Consider the following 19,945-nt stretch of genomic DNA (forward strand, 5'->3'; position numbering starts at 1 on the left):
AGTACTCTAGGATTTTAACAATTTGAAAAACCAAGCTATTGTATAACGTACAATAGATTACATTCATGAGTGTCTGTACCTTCAAGGCTATACTGTTCTACCTCTTCTTCTGGTATAATGACAGTTTCCCATTGATGATCCTTATATAAAAAAATGTATTTTTCAGATAAAAATTTGTACTATATTACAATTAATTTAAGTGCAAGTGATCACAAAGCTATTCAATGAGGACAAGTTTTCAACTTTTTAAAGCCTCTGTTAGAAGAGGTGACAACGAATATATGCATCATTTATAACAGAGAATGACATTTCAAAACAGTTCTGGTAGAAATATTCATCTAAACAATTGAGTCTCATTCATGAGAGCTACTACTACAACTTTGTAAATACCTTCTTGCACACACGTGCAATTATATGCTAAGTTGTTTGTAAAAATAGTATTAGAAAGTCATTACTTTGAAATTGTTTGATTTAAGTATGTCTAAAAAAAGAAAAAAACCCCACACCCCAACAAACAAAACCCCATAAACCTAACAATGTAACAGCAACATCAGTATAGCTGCAAATAAAACTTCCACATTTAATGTGGGGAAGCAAATCTGATATACTTGAAAAAAAATCTACTGCATCAGAAGAATCCAGTATGATAGACAAAATTAGCTTACAGCATCAACTGCTGACACATAGAAAGATATACTTCTACTACCAATGTTAAAATCTATCCAAAATTCTTCAAGATTTTCATCCAATGGCATCAGTAGCTAAAACACAAAAAGGTAACATGTAAGAGCAAGACATAAGAACAAAAATTTATACCAGCTAACATGCAGTTACGTCTTCGTGTTACAGTCTGAGCAAACTTTAAATACATAGACATCTTTATATGCTTGAAAATAATCCTTGTCTCGTTTATTCTTTTTTTTTTTTTCTTAGCTAGAAGACAAAAGCATACTTCAGCTGCATGAATTAAAATTGGTGCATACACAATTAGGTCTGTAACTTACCTCATATTTATCAAGACTTGCTGATAAACATGGATATGTAAAAACTCTGTAAGGAAATGATATTTTGTCAAACACTAAAATCCTGTAAATAAGTTTTGCGTACCTGAACAGAGCAACTGGATTGTGCTTTCAATACAAGACTTGTAACATTTAGAGACTAGGAGGTGAGGGCAATCAAGAACTGTCACTTGATTGCACTTCCTCCCCCCCAAAAGATGACATAAATATATCCTTACAATTAAAGCAGAAGCACAAGTCTCAAATCTCAATACTATGTTCATAGTTCTGGTTTATCTGCTGGTATTTTAAGAATAGTGTTATAGTAGGTATCCAAACTGAATATATGTTTGATGAGTAGAGATCACACAATCCCTTTGCTGTCGTGACATATAATGACATACAATGACATAAGTAAAATGTACAGCAGATGATCATATAGACTCAAAGAAAGCTCACAGCTTCCTCTTCCTTTTTAGGTCCCTCTTCCCTAGCAGATATTCTCATTAATACTCTCATTGATCATTAGCTCAATGTCAGTACCCTAAGTTAACGAAAAAAGGAACATATACCAACAGATTACTAGCTATTTTTAGATGAAACATATCTATTGAAATTAATTAACCTCAGAATTTTGCAGCACACCTAAGCAGAATGCAAAAAACTATCCCTATTTATAAATGTTTATTAGAGAAATTGTAGCCTAGGCTTTGTATTGTTTAAGAACTTTGTCAAATGAATGTTTTTTGTTTAATGACAAATTCTTTCATACTGTTACATTAGCTAATAATCTATAACATAACTCCCATACTTAGGGGAAACATTTATGTACTTAACATTTAGATAGAGAAGACAATACCATTGGCTATGTGCCAAAAGACAGTATTACTCAATTTATTTACTATTTAATATTTTAAATAGTACCTTGACTTTACACCACAGCAAAATTAGTCTTTTCTGTTTGTACTACTATAATTCAGAGTTTAGAGAAAACAGATTTTTTGATAAAAAGGTCATCCCTGATTAATGGCGATCGGGTACAACATGAAAACATACTGGCTTTAAAATTTCTGCTTTACCTTCTTTTGTCTCCAAGCATGCCATTCACCTGGTTCAGAAATTTTCTGCAGTCCTATTGAAACACAAAGAAGTTTCTTGAAGAAATATAACATTAAAGTTTACTTCCTTGGAAACAGATTGCATATGACTTACTGTTTCAAACTCAGAATCTTTAATTCCTTTAAATGCATTGGACACAAACTCCATGGAAAACCACTGGCATGCCAGTTCTCCTCTTTGTTTTTCTGATGTCATTCTGCATAAAGCTTCTGTAATGGCTACTTGCAGGTCATAGTCTGCAGGTTACAATACATTTTACAGAAACAGGAACTTTAGAGATGTCTACAGCATAAAACATTTTACAGAAATAGTACTTTCAGAGATGCTACTGATTTGAAAAAAGTTACATAGAAGAAAGTGGTATTAGCAGCACTGGATTTTTCATATTACATATCACATATCCAGATACGTAACCCATAATGGATAAATAAAGAATTAAAGAAATAAGGATGACTAAACAATTTATTTTTCAGAAGTAAACTTCATCCTAGCTATCAAGGAATGTTAAAGTAACACTACGTATATAAGAGATAAGAAGTTTCCAACTTTCTAATCCCTGAATCTGGAGACTGTTGGATACCACAGTGATCTCTTTTCCAGATGGCAGATTATTTTCATGTAATATTTGCATTTTTCAAAGGACTATAGTTACAACACTCTCCAACTTTAAGTGTCTTTTCAGGCTTTTTAATGGATGAGAGAAGAAGCTCAATACTAAATTGTTTAAGTCCTGTGCTCACCTCCGGCATCTAAAATTCTTCTCCCCATATCACACCTGCAAAATAAACAACATGTTCGATCAAAATATGACAGCAATACAAAGTACAGAGGAAAAGTTAAAGTACAGGCTTTCAATGCATGAGATGAAACCCTGATTTCACTAAAATATTGGACTTCAAAGGGATAAGGTTTTTTTACCTGCTAAGCAGCAGCAGTATTTCTGGTTTAAGACATTAGTATTTGAAAAAATGTAACTAAGAAATACACAGATAGTTTGGGAGATGCAGTTTAAAATAACCCTGTCTCCTTCCTCTTCACAAACAGCATTGTTAATCCATGCAATATGAATTATAAAGAAGAGGGAAATCTTCATTCCTATTCCTTCCCTTTCATTCACATTAAGTGTTAGGACCCCAGTAAGTCACCAGTTTCATGCCTATTAGAATGACCAGTGGAAAAACCCATATCTTAGAATTAAGAAAAAGCAAAACAAACAAAAAATCTCCCTCATAAATCAAAGGAAACCTTTATGTGACATGAAGAGGAACATATATTCCAAGTTCATGCAAAGCCTTCTGGAGTCAACTGACCCAAAAGTAACTATAACAACTTATTTCACTGAGATGGCCTCCTGGTACCAAACACTGCTTGCCTCCTTTTCCCCACATTTCACACATCTGAAAGCACCTTTGGGGAAGTAAATCACCTGATATATACAAATATAAACAAATGCTATCAAAACTTTTCCAAAACTTTCTGTAAATAGCCTGTCCTTCCAGCGAGTGATTCACTGTGCCTCACCAGGAGCTCTGAATAAGAGTTTAATGATTTTAAGACAATTTGGATCAGGTGAAGCCTAACTCAGATTGAGAAAGAGACAATTTAGGTTTTTAAAGGGAGAATAACCTCTTTATAAGAACAACTGCCAAGAGGCACTACCACCAGCTACCCAGCTGCAAATGCAAAAAATGTCTTAAACAGCAACCTATCTACAATCATTATAAATAGCCTCAGTCAAAACTGTCTTCCCAGCAACATAAACAACATAATCATATAAAAAAATCATACTGAAGATTATTTACATGACAAGCAACATTTCCTTTGCAGAAAATAGCTTTTTCCTGGCATCTCGAGGCATGTTGTCAAGCATTAAATTAAGTTTTCTTACTACCTAAGAAAAATGAGAAAAGGGAGTAGGTTAAATATAATGTAAATTGTTACAGTTTAAGTTCTTCTCTAACTACATTTTGGGCCTATGTGGCATATTTGATAAATATTAAAAAAGTAACATGTTTAAATAATCGCAAGACAAGAAAAGATAGTAAGAGGTAGATCTGATCTTAAATTGTAATTATCCTAATAAACTACCTCAACTAACATCAATAAATTAATGTAAGTATAAGTTGTTAACGGGTTATGTTTCTTACTTGCAGATACAAACATGGAAACAAGTTTTCAGTGCTAAAGTGGTATCTGCAGTTGATTGCTGGACTAAAGTGTACTTTAAATTTGCATTAAAATGCCTCTACTTTGAGCACATAGCCCTCATTGAAGGCTTCTTTTCGCAACTTTACCTTTCTTTAAAGGGGGACAGAGACCTGAAAATGTGATGTTACTAAAGTAAATAGGAGAAATTCACAGTATGCTAGAGGTATAGGAATTTTTAAGGAATTTATACCAACAGTCTTAAAGCTATTCATAGCAATTGTAATAGCTAAATAAAAGCATTGGAAATAATATGCCCTATCTCCTCAGAATCCTACTATCACTGTTATGTAACTTATTGTCCAAAATGAAAATTTAGGTCAGTAAGCTGAAAGTAGTTCATACAAATGACAACAAAAACACTCCCAGAGAAACATTAAATGAACCCTCTAAATACTAAAGCACTAGAATATTCTCCTTTCTGTAGCAAAGGTACACTTAAAATATTAACCAGCTTTACAAAGTCTGTTAGAACACTAACCAAAAAATTACTACTTAGAAAAAGGAATATTTACCTCCTGCTGAACGTAAATATTAATTCTTACATCAGCAATAAGGGTACACGCTCTCAGTACAAAGTTTTCTAGTATTTGCATTTTACCTAACGAACAGTGGGGAGAGGGGAAGGAAAAAAAAGAAAGAAAGAAAGAAAGAGTTATCAAAGTGCGTGAAGGGTAGTTCCTCAGCAGCATTGGCAAACAGATTCATTTTCATTTAGAAATAAAATATAGTATGCTTTCCTTTCCATACACAATTACTCATATTTAAAAACAAACATTTTAAACTTCATAGCTCACATGTAAAACAGAAGAATTACTGCAACTCATAGTAAATATAGATCTTTTTAATGTTTCTATCTCTGTGCATCATATTCGGAAAGCACAAGTCCCCTCTGCATGAGATACACTCAAATCAATTCTATAACTCAGCTCTCTGAAATATAATTCAGACCCTGGAATTGTACCTTCCCAAGGACAAGGAAATAAAACTTTCATTGTGACTGCGATGGCATAAAGGTCTGCAGTGACTTTCTACCACTAGTGCTACACTGAAGGATAACAGGAGTGCGATCCTACAATAACAAGGTCAAAAAAAGAAACAAGGACTACTGGCTAGTGACTACAGTAGTTTAAAAACACTGTACTTTTTAAGAAAAACTCTGTTTAAATGCTGTCACTGAGGAGACTAGACTCTCTTTTTTATACTGATACAAGCAAGTTATTTTTAAAAGACAATCCGTCGGTACAAAAAAACTCAAACAATCAAAGGTACAGCTGACATTCAAGCTTGTTTCACGGGAATCAGAAATAACACAGTCCTTTGGCTTGTGCACAGAATAAGCCTTCTTAAGAATAAGTCCTTTTCTGTCATTGCCTGAAGCACATAGATATGGTATATCTACATTAAATCAAGAAACTTTGTACCACCCTCAATTATATACGTAGAACTGTTCTCAAAACTAGCTTGCTTTTAGATGGCTCCATGACTGTTCTTGCACTACTTGGGCGTTCCCACAACAAATCTAGTAGCTGTGAATTTTTAGAATGCATGATTCCACTGGACTTCATTTTATTTTTAAGACCAGCTTATTTGACAGTAATTGAAGTAATGTTAACAATAATAACTTTAAGGTGTTCTAAAGAGACATTTTTAATACCATATCTAGCGTTTACATTTTTAAACTCACCTTCAGGACTGGTATCATATATAACCTACAATCAAAAAAGACATTTTGACACTGTAAATATTAAGACATAAAAATCAGGTAATGTGTATCTAAAACAGGTAATCAAAAAGCATTTAATATTTTACAGTTGCTTCATCCCTTAGGTAGGGCCGTAAGAGCCCTCTTCTAACACCAACTCTGGTTTCCTGAAATCATATTTCAGTTAAATTGCAGGAATTGTTTCCCCAATAATAAAAACATTTTTGCAGACTTTTATTTAGGAACACGAGAAGTCTCGTGGACCTTAGAAACTTTAGACAAAAGCTTGCAGGATTAGGATACAGCATACCACCAACTTATGCAATAAAAATTAGACTGAGATGGATTTTTTTTGTTTTTTTTATTAAACACCTATAAGATCTGATGAGTATGAATGAGTAATAATGAATATGAATAGTGCCAAACTATTTATCCAAAAAGACTTGTAACATATTTCAGAACTCAGTGTAACATTAACTGTACAAGGAAATTAAATAGAAACAAGTTTGAAAGTCTTTTTGTTGCTAAACTACTAATAATTTTCACAAATACATGCTCAGTGTATTTTATTATTAACATATTTTTACCAGCAACATGTCAAAGAAATCTTCAGCTAGACTTGTAAGCACTTCATTTTTCTCGTTTCCTCTAAGGATCAGAACTGCTTTTACCTTTTCAAACCAACTGACCATGTAAAGGGAAAATAAAAGTAAATCAATCTTAATAGCATGAAAAAAGGACAATGGTTTGTATTATGTTTTGTATACCTCATATAAGCTTACTTAAGATTAGAAAAGCACGGTTATCAGATTCCTGAGTGTACTTTAGTGCCAAACTGAAATTTTGCACACTGACTAAATAAACATAGGTGATCTTAATCTAACGCGAGTCACTTCTGCAGCTGACTTCTGAACACAAACACTGAAGGTCCACTTTTGCAACTACTCTCACAGACAAAAGAGCTGAAAATGGATGCTGGCTGAATGTAATCATGAAGACATCACATCTTTTATTTATTTTTCTTTTCTTTTCAAATAAAAGCACTTCAGAAGGCAATTCAGCAATAATCATCTCTGGATACTGTCATTAATTTTGTTCAGTGAAATCTTTGGTGAAGGCAATAAGGAAGTGATCTATATTTTTCAGTATATTTATTATACTAAGCAACAAATAATTAATACCTTTAATATAAACATTGAAATAGCACAAAATAATTAGAATAGTGCTATAATCGGTTGAAAGAGAACATACAATGCTGCCATTGTATTAACACAAAATTTATTAAATTGCACCAGAAAAGTCCAAATCATGATCAGAAAGCAGTGTAGTATGCTCATATAAAAAGAGATAATCACTTACTCTATCTGCTATAAGCATATTTAAATTAATTACACATTGCACAACATGTGAAACTTCTACTGTATTAGAGGAGCACCACTTTATAAGGAGTTGCTCCTCTGTCAAAGGACATTTAGATCCGATTAATGTTTTTTGAAAAACTGGAAGAAATTCTTAATTCAGAAATAATTGAAGAGCAAACTGAATACCAAGCTATTCAGCACTAAAGCATTATTTAGCTATGCTTCATTAACTTCTTTTTTTTAGGTTACATATGCTTTATGGTTATACTTATCCTTTCAACAAGGCCATATTTCATCATTGCTGGGAACCCATCTTCGCCTGCTATGCTGATCTTTTTCCCACATTTCTGAAAAGAACTTAGTAAAGTTGAAATGTTTTTGATTTCTTGTTTGTCAAGTTCCTAAAACAGAAGTGATAATACAAGCTTTAATGTATGGTTCTGGAAGAATCTATACTTAATTACCTAGATGCCTTTTTGTTCTCAAAGCCACCTGAATTACTCCTTGAAATAGAGGTTTTCTTCTTAAATTTTATTTTTCAATTGAACTGCTTGTATAAACCAAGCCAACTGAAATGGTATATATTTTTTGACTATTACAGGAACAGCATAAACCTCTGATGTAACGATTACATTACCCGGCACAGAAGCTTGTCTAATTTGTTGACAAACTGTTTGCTGCATTTATGAGAGAGATTTTCACAGTCTTTTGTTTGCAGAAAATGTTCTAATAATTGGAAATCTTTTTTCCTTGTAGCTTCATCAATTAGTTTTTCCAGCTGTCAGAGTAAAAGAAAATAGAGTAACTGTATTTCTGTATGGTCAAGATTTGATATAAGTTTTTATGTAGTTATTTGCTGGACTCTAAGCAAACATATTGAATCATAAAACCACTGCATGTAAAAACTGAAGTACAGAACACTATATCCAACAGATTCATCATAGAAACACTTGTTCACTGAGTTTTTGTTATTTGCTATCTTTCCCTAACTGGACAGTTTTTCTTTCCTCATATTACAAATAGGTGCTTGCTTCATTGTGTTAATACCCCTTCCTTACTACATTTAATATTTTGTGTTTCTAAGTTATCTATCCATGAGTTCAAAAGAATCTAATATACCTAATAACAACTCCTTCCTTTCTCATCTGTTTTGCTACTTTGTTCTTTTTAAACCAGTTATAAACCGATTTTAACATTTTTGATCCTAGGTACCATCCCAACTGATTCATGAATATCAATTGCATATCTTTTATTTTTATCAATAATAATTTTCAACTCCTCTTGCTTTTTATCCAGCTTAGCACTGATACAGTCAATGAAAAAATTCTTCTCACCACATTCTTTGCCATACTGCAATTTTTACTTCTCATTAAATACTAAAAGAGGTTCTTTAAGCTAGTAGTAATTAAAACAATCAATAATCATTTTCTTACTTTAGAAGTACATACCTTCATATCATTCCTTGCTGCCATTTTGGCAATTCATCTATTCAGCTGCACAACAAGAGAATAATCATCACTTGACCAAAAATCAATTCATTAACATAGACTTCCAGAAAATTTTAAAACCAGTTTTGAAAACATAGTGTCAAAAATTAACCAGGCAAAATTTTACAAATTCCAAAATTTGTCAGAAGTACAAGTACTTAAGGAATTAACCTGCCATAGAATATAAGGAAACGTCCTTACATGCAATTGGTTAAAAGAAGAAAAGGCTAAATCAGCTTTGTCAGCAGAGGCAGAGGAGGTTCTGCAGTAGACTTTCATTATACAGAAATACAAATGCAGAAAAGGGGCAAGTAGCAAAACAGCAAAGCATACTGCCAACATGAGGTTATTCAGACAAGGTAAGTTAACAGCCAAACGTAAAGAACTGCAGAAGGGCCTCATTATAAAATGGCAGATGAAATCACTTAAGAAAACTGTAATGAAGCATATAGAGCAAAAGCCATCCTAATTACATCTATAGTGATGGGCTTTGAGGCAACTATTACCAGTAAAGAGCAAGCTCTTGGGATTACAGTAGTTAGTTTTCTGAAAACATCAGTTTAATGCTCAGGAGCAGAAAAAATTATTTTCAGAATTAACAAAGCAAAAACATTTTTATGCTGTGTATAAATACATGTACATCTTGAATACCTCGTGCAGTTCTAGATTCCCCATCCCAGTAACTCTATAAAGTAGAAAAAGCACAGAAAGGAGAAATAATGATTAAACATACAGAGCAGCTTCCATACAAGTGATGGGGAAACTCAGAATAGATCCTGCATTCATAAGTAACACAAAAACAAGGAACACACGGTGATTTTTATGCTTTCCAACACAAGAATGGAACAGACTTCACTGAAGCCTTTACTATCACCTCACAATTCCCTGCCTGGTCAGGGAAATCAGGAAAGAAAAACAAAAACTCTCTTTCCAGGTGCCTCCTTGTCAATGAGGGAGAGACACACCCATCCATCCTCAAGACACACACAGCCAAAAGCATCTTCCCCAAGAGCCTGGCTACTGAGAGGAAAACTCCCCGCGCACCGCCCCGACCGGGGAGCGGCAGGCCGCAAGCAGCCCCTCAGGGCCATGGCGCACCTCAGCGCAGCTCCCCTCACCGCCCGGCACGCGACACTCTCCTCCCCGCCGGAGCGAAAGAGGCGCCAATTCCCACCGGCCAATCACGTCCAGGCACGAAGGCTTCCAGCCAATCAACGCCCTCGAGCGCTTCCCGGGGGCGGGACGGGCGGGGCAGCGTGGAGCGGCTGCTCCTCCTCCCTCCGCTCCCTCGTGCCGTCGCCCCCAACCAACCAGCTGCTGCGGAGGGGGCGGTGCTTGGCCGAGGCTGCGCTGGAAGGGGGGGAGGCGGGCCCCGCCCCGGCGGCTGTGGCGCCTCCCTCCAACCGCCACAACGGCCCCCGCAGCGGGGGAGCGCGAGCCCGCCTCAGCGAGCGGCGGGGCTGGGGAAGCCCGCGAGGCGCCGCCCGGCGCTTCCGCCGGAGGAGCCGTGGCGCAGTCGGGTGCGAGGCTACGTGACTGCGGAAGGGCAGGAACAGCCCCCGGCAGAGGGGAGAGGCCCGTCCCGGGGTGTCAGTAGTGCCCAGTGCCCCGCGTTGCCGAAGGGCTGCGCAGATGGCTGTTTGCGTAGGACCGCTAATGTTCTGCCTGTTTCATACTACAAGAGGTCTTTATTGACACCAATATTTAAAAATGGCATTGCTTAGTGTGGACAAGAGTTACTGGACATGCATTTGATAAACGAATGTACATCATTCAAAACGCTGTAATTCAAAACCATTTTCACTACCATCAAGAGCAGGTAGAACAGTTACCAAAACCACAGAACTGTTAACTGATAAGGGGCCTGTATTGACATTCATGGTCTTTATTATACACAGGGAACTGGCTGGCATGCTTAAATGAAGTCCAACAGTTGGATTAATACCAACTGTATTGTAAATAATGCCACTAATTTTCTAAAAGGAGAAGAAATACCATAAATGACAAAAAATGCTGTACAGAAACTGTTCAAAATATCACCAGATGTCACTATAATTCAAGTAAATGACAATTGCCATGAGAATTTACGTGTCTCTCCTATGAAGTCAACTCCTCAGCAAAGATGAGTACTGAGCATTTGGCTGGAGGCATATTCACCTGAAAGGATTAACTGCAGCATTAACTGCTATCACACTTTCTGTTGGGATAGCTTTATTAAAAGATACATGGGTGGTTTGAAGCACATCTCTAGAAGTACAGCTTTATTGAGAAACCTCCTAGGGACAGCATTTTGCAGGAGAAGCTTTGAGCCTCAGAAGTTTTCTAGAAAACTCTACTGAATTCTATTTTCACTGTATGAAGCAGAAGTAAATAAAAGCTAATTTAATGCTTTCCCTTATGAGTCACAGTAGAGTACACACATGCTCAGACTATCCCCAGACTTGTATCTTTTAAAGAAAACAGCCTTCCTCATTCCAAAACAAAAGTCAGCCATAAAGAAAGGGAGGAGAACTCGACCATACACTTTCCCTCCCGCACCAGGTACATGCATCTTTGCTATTATAATTATGTCTGACATGACTGAGAGGCTACTCTATGTTCATGTCTAATTCTTTAACATTTGTTTTGTTTAGCAGAGAGAGAAAAAAGGTCAACAGAAAGCAGACTTTTCATTCAGTTTTGCATTAAACAGACTGGAGAAAGCAACAAAAGCCATCAGTTCTCCTCTGCACGTACAGCTAGAAGGGCTTGCACAAAATGCTGGCAAATACCTTTCCATTTCCATATCCCAGCATTCCCATTTAAAATGTTCAGTGGCCCTTCTGCAGGCAATTCCTTTGGAAGGGATTATTTGGGCATAAAAAATGCTTAAAAAGTGCAGAGAAAAAGGAAGCAAAATTGTCTTTAGGACTATGTACAGGAACTCCTTCTTCACTATAGTAGCACAAATATTTAACTTCATTAGAGATACTGAAAAATATCATAAAAGTCAATATAATCAATCTTCAGCACAGCTGCTGTTGTATGTACAACTAAGAAGGGTCAAAAGCGTTTATGGCAAATAGTTTTAATATCAAGTATCAGCAGAAATAGTTGCAGGTCTGAGATCACAAGCAGAAGGCCAAATCGGGAAAGAAGCTAGTTCTAACATTAGACTCATGCTGAGAACTGAGTAATCATTTAAACTTGCTGTTCTCTGTCTTTAACAGGCAAAGCTGGAAAGTATGTGCAAGTGTTAAGCACTGAAGAAACATTAAATTAAGTACTGTAGCTGCAATAGAGTATTAGCATGTTACTAGAAGTTAGAATCTAATTTTTTTCTTTGTAAAATACAGAAACTATGAATTTGAAGTTACATGTAAAAATAACATCTGTATTAGAAATAACACTAACTACCTGTAAGATAAAGCCGACTGTTGGATGTTCACAGCTAAAGCCATGTCAAAGTCTTGAAAACTCAGCTCAGCAAAATAGTATTGATATTTTTATTGCTGGTTATCTAGATATATGGAGATCTTAGATGACATAAAGGAATTAGAATATCCTGCCCTTAAATACTCTGAATTGTGGTGTTTTTTTGATATGTCTGCCTGCACACTCATACAATACATGCTAAAATAAATTCACGTTGTTTTCAAGTGATTTGTTAAAATCAAAGATCGCTATTTTTATCCCTTGCTGGTCTCCTAGCTAGTCTACACAATAATTACCATATTTATTTCTAGGTGATGCTTAATATTGTATCTTAGTGGATAAAGTAACGACAATGAAGGCAGCACGGCTAGTTCTGATTCAGATCAATAGTATAGGAAAAGAGTGGCACTCTCCTTTATGCATCAACATGCATATATATTTTTATATATAATATATCACATTATCTGTGTACTTTATAATAAAAATTACACTGAAATTCTAAAACAACTTAATATAAACACGCTGGTGCATTTAATCTGCTATTTGCAATAACCATCTTTATCCCAAACAAACAGTAACTAGTAATATGTCTGTATTATGTCTTCGAATGAAATATTTCAATTTTCCATTAAAAAGAAACCTCACAACAGATTATTCAAATCTTGAACTGTATCAAATAACTGCTCAGCATTGAAGGAGATGCATTTCAGATAGAGGATAAATCAGAATTCACATTTAAGAATTACTACAAGTTAGGGTCAGTTACTGTAGATATGAACAGTCTCTTAACATACTTTAGGTAGATATATTTTAATGAAACCTGTGACTGAAAACAACATGGTCTGAAAGGAGACAAAGACTGAAGCAACAGAAACAAGAAGAACAAAATGAGGAAAGAATAACACAATTGGACGGTGAGGCTTAGAAATTAAAGAGTTAAGAGTCTGTAGCACAGTTTTGGGAAGTGTTGTTAGAGACTCTCTTCCTTGCAACCATATTAAAATCAACTGGCAGATTGCCTTTTTCAGCATCAGATTTTAATCCTATAGCTGCTATATGCATAGAACTTGAAGGTGAAATGACAGCAAATTCCCTGTAAGCATGGTCATTTTTGTGGTTATACAGACTAATCACTAATTTTTTCAAGTGCTGGTCATTTTCTAGCAATTATTGAACCCACCCACCATATTTTCTAAGCTGGATACATTACTCTGTAGGCAGTAACTCAGCACTGAGTTGCCTGATGACCAGTACTGTCTAGCAGGAATACTATTAAGCAAAGACAACAAAAAACAGTGGAACACTTCTATGACAATCTCTTGTATTAAAATAGCAATAATTTTATTATTGTTTTTAAATGAATTAAGCACTTCACAATTTTACAACTCTCCACTAAAACAAAATGACCTTTTGCCTAATATATGTGCTTTACTGACATATTGCATAATGTATTTTATTCTGGACAAGACATTTAATCAGTTAAGACAACTCCTTCTCATTTACACAGATTCCAAGTGTTTAAAAAACATGGCTGAAAGAGCCCTGAAATTGTGGACTACTACACATTCATTTATTGTATGACTATAATAAATACAGGGTTTTTTTTAAAGTGCATTATATGACAGTAACCTCTGTGAAGAAGTAACTATTACAAAATCCTGGTTATAAGGGAAGTGCTCAGTTTGAACACAGTGCAAGGAGTCAAGTTGCCCTGAGCTTTTATAAAGGTGGTCATAAGTTTACCATCATGATAGGTACCTGTTACCACTACTTAATGGCTTACTATCTTTTTTGTCAACTAGAATCCTTTTGATTTTCACTGTTGAGTGAAGGGAAAAATGAGTGCAAATTTCATCTTTCATGTAACAGGAGTCAGTTCTAATGTGTGAATATTAACAATTTAGGATCACTTTAAAGAAAAGCTTTTTCATATACTGAATTGAGAGATTGCTCTCAGTTCTATTATGTTAGGCCTGCTTAACTCGGAGTCAGCAATGCCAAACAACTGATTTAGTAACAGCTACTTTCAATTCTTCTCCAGCAGTGCAAGACAAGCAAAGAGATAAAAGGCAATCTTGGAATAATACTTTAATACTCAAGATTTTGCATGTGCAAATGCTCTGAGAGGTTGCAGAAGGAAGACAATACAAGCCAAGCTTATATTGCTGAGCCATTCAGTTCTGCCCTCTCTCTGACACTGTGATATACATGACATTAACCTTTAAACCGATAGCCATGGCTTTACAAAATCTGTCTCTGTCTGCAACAACACTAGGATTTTGATGTTTGCTAGCACATGAATGATTCTCTCCCAGAAGATGGCCACAGGGTATTTCTACCAATAAGTCAAGTATCGTATTGGGTTCCAGCAACATCCATGGTAAATTGGTGTTCAGTACAAGTCTCAGATTTTTAATGGTGTGCTGGGAGGCAATTCAGTGTTCTGGCAGGCAATTCAATGCTCTGACAAATGGAAGAAATATGGTGACTGTGGGAGGAAAGGGGGAACAACACTTTAAAACAGTGTCTTTTATTCAACACAAGTGCTTCTATCCGCATGTTCATTGTTGTCTTTTCGGACAAAAATATAAACCTCCACTTCTATAGACATTACTAACACTAGATAAACTCTAATGAAATTACTTAAGTGAGCAAGTTTCACCAAAGTAATGGAACAAAATTCAGTTTATATCAAGATTCTTCCACAGTCACTGAAGGTGTGATTCATCTCACCTGACTTTATGTCTACAGAACCTGCTTGGCATAATTTGGCATGGTTTGCACTAATGCTAAGAATTATGTCTGAACTAGTGCCCCGATGTTATCCCTGCATTCAGTGGAGACAACAGTTTGTCTACTGACTATATTGACTACATCAACACTGACTAAAAAGAGAGTTTAGGGTGAAGAGATTAGATGTATATGTCATATATCGTCATACTAAGCCTGCCATAGGAGGCAACAAACCTTACAATTTGATAGTGCCCCGTCTTACAGAGCTGCTTATTCTTTTCTGGCATACGAGGAAGACCAAACTTCTCAGTTCCCTGTATTGATTCCTACAGGACACAATTGCTGCTCCCAGATTGGTAATGGTCACTCCTGTGACCCAGATGCAGAAAATAATGCAGGTGGATCGAAAGTCTACAGCAGCCCTTCAATCTGTGCAGTAGCCAATCACACCTCATCCCAAACTCTTGAGTGCTCTACCTGCCTTAGACCTAATGGTTAAGAAATACCCTGATAGAGTAGTTGTGTTACTCCTTCAAAACCGTTTCAGCCTAAACTTATAACCTCAGAACGCTCCAATACAAAACACCAACAAAGAAATGATGATTTTTACCATTCCCTAGTAATAGATAACCACTGACACACATGTAACCGAACACTACAGCTACAAGCAATAAAATCTATTGTTACTAAAGGTAGAAAAGCTTATAAGAGCAATAATCAGAACCTGACTTTCAGAAGCAGAAAGTACTTGCAGCTGAAACTGAATTCAAGTACTGACAAATGCCCAGTACAGCTGAAAATAAGACATTCAAAACACATCTTGCATTTCCACTGCTATACTGAATAACTATGTAACTTTTATAAATGAGCTTAGTGATTTTCAGATGCTTCACTTAGTTCAGAAATCAAAAAGGCACATAAGCAGCCACTCCAGTAACAGCAATTGCTAACAGAAATGACCATTCGAAATAGAGTATGAAAACAAATACATGAATTTCAAATTTTATCAAAAGATTTTTTTGGAATAAATCTCTCACCTACTGAGATGACATCCAAGCAAAGAACACATTTAATTACCCTAGAAGGCTGGCTGACTACCCTAATACATGGAAAGTATTTCTAATTCAAGAATTTTGTTTTGAAATCAATTTCAGAGCTGTCTACATTGGACAGCAGGTATGAAACAAACTATAAACATGTTTCAAAAATTCAAAATACAAACAACATAATGCCAAATGCAGAAGTCCAAATTAATTGGCAGAGGGTTAGTTCTATCCTGCAACATGACAACACGGTCAATTCTCAATTGTTTCAAATTGGATTGAGTTTCCTCAGTACTTTGAAGAGATGCTCTGTAGCTCACAGAATCACCACTCATGACTTCAGGCTCTGAAAGCTACAGATTAATGGAACTGGGCAACTAGTTCACTTGAAATCCTGGCCTTGTTAAATGGGAATCACAGCTAAGTAATAACATTAAGTTGCCAAACACATGATGCTTCTTAGGGTTTCCGCAATTCCAAAATGACTCAGTGGACTTTTTGGACTAATATGTACTTGGCTGTGTGTTGCCTACAATCTTGATTTTAAAAATAACCTGTGATTTTGGTGAATAAGCAGCAATCCAAAATGAATTTCATAGTATATTCCTTCCGAAAAGCAACTCTTCTAATATACCCAGCCAAAGAGTTGTAAAAACTTATGCTATACTTATAAAGCTAAACTTTGCATGAAGTGAAGAATATGCATTAAAGCATTCATGGACAGTTTTTATTTACTAGGTTTCCTCAGCAGGGAAGTAGCACAGCGATAAGCTATGTATCAGGCAGACTGTTCTGTGTTACTCTGCTCTCACTGCTGCAAAATTGTTTGTGGATCCATGTAAGCACCAATTTACCAGTAAAATCATAATTTTCCTTTGAAGTTCTCATTTTGTGTTCACAGGACAGTCTTGGAGTTCAACTAGTTTATAATCAGTAACAGTGGATTACAGAACTCGAAAGTGCCACTGCAGTAGTACAGGGACACCAGGGAACAGGGTCCTAGCACTCTATTCGAAGGCTCTGCGGCCAGCTCACTGCACTGTCTTTATAGTTTGTCTTTCATACCAGTGTCTTGATTTATAAATTTTATAAGTTTCCGGTGTGGGTGTAAGATCATTAGCATTCATGTAGTGCTTTGAGATCAAGTGTAACTGCAACACAAGTGCAAAATTGCTCTAGTTTCCCTTAATAAAAACAGCTGCACAAGGAAAGGACAGTGCCATTTCCCTGGAGAAAAAGCCTACTCGTACATCACCCAAAAAAGATGATAACTTCCCCTTATATATAAGGGGAAGTTCCCCCTTGTAAGTCAGCCTTGTATATGCTTAAATCACTCCTGCTGCCTGTAGCAAACATGAGAGATGAGAAAAGGCACATGGTTAAAAAACTTCTTTTTTAAAAGGGAAACACAGGAGCAGCTGGGACATTTTCTTGTTTTAGCTCATTTGGGTTATTAATTGAAGAAATTTAATTATATTAATAGAAACACTTAACGTGGCTAAAACATTAAGAAAATATACTTGTATAAATACAAATACTTCCCTACAGTGGCTGCCATCCAAATTTTGCTAAGCTGGAATAGTGCCCAGACTTGGTGAGATAACATAAACAAAAATAGAAATAAAAACAGTAAAGCCACACTGTCCATTTAAAAAACCAGACATTACAAAATGGTAAAATAGACTGGTTACAAATATTTTATGCACTCCAAAATACTATTAGCAACATAAAAGTCTCTTTCTTTGCTCTCAGATATTTAGTCCGACAGCATCCCTTTTAACCATTCTGCCCTGATTCACACTCTACAAGAAATCGCGTGGGCTTTCAACGGATGTAACTCAGTATGCATTTTGGCCCTTTATACTGTCTGAGAAGTTAGAACAGTTTGTACACATCATTGGCTACTTTCCTGTTCTGAAACGCTTTCCCAGGTCTGGCAGGTTTCAAAAAGGAGGTTGTAGGCCACAGAAGCACAGAGCAATGCGAGGGATGAGAATAAGGCTATTCAAAAGCTGCTCGGCATCCCATTGCCTTTGCTCAGATGAAGTGGATCCAGCTCTCCTCACATTCTCTAGGCATCTTAAGGGGATAATTCCAGCAGGTAAAACTGTAGTTTTTGCCTCTGTTGTTATCCCAGTACTCCTGCCCGTTGACTTGGTATCTTGCTGCAAATTGGACTACAGAGCACAGGTGAAGGAGGAAAGGAGGTACAGGGAGAAAAAAAGTGAAAACATCAACCTGAGCCTGCCCATTTTTCTCAGGGATGCTGTTATGCCAATGAGCACACACTTCATGGACGCTTTTCCACTGATTGAAGGTGTATCGCACAGATACCTTCTTCTCAAAAGCAATATTACAAACTTGGATGGTGCCACTGAGCCCCAAATCTGAACTGGTCACTCGTTCAAGACACACCTGTTGCTCCTGAAGTCGGGCAGAGAAATCCGTGCAGTCTGCAGGCTGCTGGAAGTCAGGCACCAAGCACTGCATGGTGAACTCCAGGTCCAAGCTGCTGCACCAGAGGTCTGAGTTTATAGAGAGCCTGGAAAGGACATGCAAGGGGACTGACGGATCCTCTCCAGTCTGGAAGACTTTCACTTCAGTCAGCTCCAAGCCCAAAGCGTCAGCAAATCTCACCCTGTTCGCACGACCCTCACATCCCGGAACTCGGCACTGCACTCCCGCTCGCTTTCTCCTCTCAGGTGATGTAGGCAAAGACCTCGCTCGGCGGCGTATGATAGGCCGTAATGCCGGGTCGCAGCTGGTGGCAGCGCTGCTCTGAAGCCGGCGGGGCTGCGAGCCCCCCTTGGCTGGGACGCTGCTCAGAAGACTCACGCTGCTACTTGCGTGAGCTGCCTGGGGCTGCTGCTGCCCTCGTCCCGGCACGGCCTCAGCCTGTAGCATGTTCTGGTAGAGGTCAGAGAGGTAGCTGGGGCTCCTCCGAGGACCACGTACCTCCATTCTTAACCGACGACAAAGAGCTGAGGTTGACGCCGCAGGTACTGAGTACTGCCTCTCTGGAGCACCTAACCTGGGAAGGACGGCCAGAGCGGAGGGTGCTCGGGGTTACTGCGCTGGCTGCCGCAAGAATGCCCGGGCGCAACGCAGCCTCCTGCGGTGAAGGGCAGAAACCTGGAAGCTCTCGCAGTAGCTGGCAGCGAGGCGGAGGCTCGGGCATCGGAGGGGAAGGACGAGGGCCGCCTCACGGGCTGGCAAACTCGAGGCTGCCGTGTCGGCTGCCGGAGCTGCTGCACAGGCTGGAGAGGGATTCAAGGCTATCGCGGCTGCTGCCGGCGGCCCCGGAGCTCTCCCGCAGGCTGGAGACCGACTGGAGGCTGTCGTGCGGGGCGCCGGGGGACTCCAGGCTGTCCCAGAGGCTGCGGGGGCGGCCGCCGCACCGCCCGGAGCGGGGCTGCAGGCTGTCCTCGCAGGCGCTGGCCGATGCCGGGCTGCCGCAGCGGCAGCAGGGACACTCGAGGCTGTCACACGGGACGCCGGGCGACTGGCGGCTGCCGGCGAGGCCGGGCGAGGCCGGGAGGCTGTCGGGCGGCACGGAGGAGCCGGAGCCGAGGCTGCCGCCGGGGCTGGAGGGCGTGAGGAGGCTGTCGGGCGGGGCGGCGGAGGCAGAGTCGGTACTGCGGCCGGACGGGGAGGGAGCCGCGGTCGGGGGCTCCGCAGCCCACATCAGCGGGCGGCGGGGCGGGGCACGGCGCAGCCGGCTCCGGCTCTGGCTCCAGTCCCGGCCGCGCGCCGCCAGCAGCCGCCCCGCAGCCCTCGGCGCCCCGCGCCGCTCGCCCTCCGCTGGCGCCCCGCCGCCGCCCACCCCGCCCTCGCCAGCAGCGCATGCGCGGCCCCCTTCCCCCGCAACCAATCAAAG

At 38.6% G+C, this 19,945-nt stretch overlaps 2 protein-coding genes across 2 annotated transcripts in view; both read right to left on the reverse strand.

The window, feature by feature from the left end:
* The window catches only part of SYCP2 (synaptonemal complex protein 2), a 31,690-nt gene extending 22,803 nt beyond the window's left edge, over nucleotides 1-8,887 (reverse strand). The window contains exons 1-13 of the mRNA XM_064521586.1: nucleotides 8,840-8,887; nucleotides 8,029-8,169; nucleotides 7,664-7,792; nucleotides 6,618-6,722; nucleotides 6,013-6,037; nucleotides 4,841-4,926; nucleotides 3,923-4,011; nucleotides 2,861-2,895; nucleotides 2,214-2,356; nucleotides 2,081-2,133; nucleotides 1,005-1,050; nucleotides 666-761; nucleotides 80-140 (exon numbers count right to left, since the gene is read on the reverse strand). Of these exons, the coding sequence (XP_064377656.1) occupies nucleotides 80-140; nucleotides 666-761; nucleotides 1,005-1,050; nucleotides 2,081-2,133; nucleotides 2,214-2,356; nucleotides 2,861-2,895; nucleotides 3,923-4,011; nucleotides 4,841-4,926; nucleotides 6,013-6,037; nucleotides 6,618-6,722; nucleotides 7,664-7,792; nucleotides 8,029-8,169; nucleotides 8,840-8,863 (1,033 nt within the window). The 5' untranslated portion in view covers nucleotides 8,864-8,887. The remainder of the gene's footprint in view (nucleotides 1-79; nucleotides 141-665; nucleotides 762-1,004; nucleotides 1,051-2,080; nucleotides 2,134-2,213; nucleotides 2,357-2,860; nucleotides 2,896-3,922; nucleotides 4,012-4,840; nucleotides 4,927-6,012; nucleotides 6,038-6,617; nucleotides 6,723-7,663; nucleotides 7,793-8,028; nucleotides 8,170-8,839) is intronic.
* Nucleotides 8,888-10,747: 1,860 nt separating this feature from the next.
* On the reverse strand, nucleotides 10,748-19,936 carry PPP1R3D (protein phosphatase 1 regulatory subunit 3D). Its single transcript, XM_026105321.2, has one exon. The coding sequence runs from the start codon at nucleotides 19,027-19,029 to the stop codon at nucleotides 18,106-18,108; it is 924 nt and encodes a 307-aa protein (XP_025961106.1). The 5' UTR covers nucleotides 19,030-19,936; the 3' UTR covers nucleotides 10,748-18,105.
* Between the last annotated feature and the right edge of the window lie 9 nt (nucleotides 19,937-19,945).

The sequence above is a fragment of the Dromaius novaehollandiae genome, chromosome 16, assembly GCF_036370855.1.
Source record: "Dromaius novaehollandiae isolate bDroNov1 chromosome 16, bDroNov1.hap1, whole genome shotgun sequence".
Classification (NCBI taxonomy): domain Eukaryota; kingdom Metazoa; phylum Chordata; class Aves; order Casuariiformes; family Dromaiidae; genus Dromaius; species Dromaius novaehollandiae.

Bases quoted from the DNA above. Each gene is read 5' to 3' on its own strand.
- PPP1R3D (XM_026105321.2), bottom strand. From the start codon at position 19,029: ATGGAGGTACGTGGTCCTCGGAGGAGCCCCAGCTACCTCTCTGACCTC.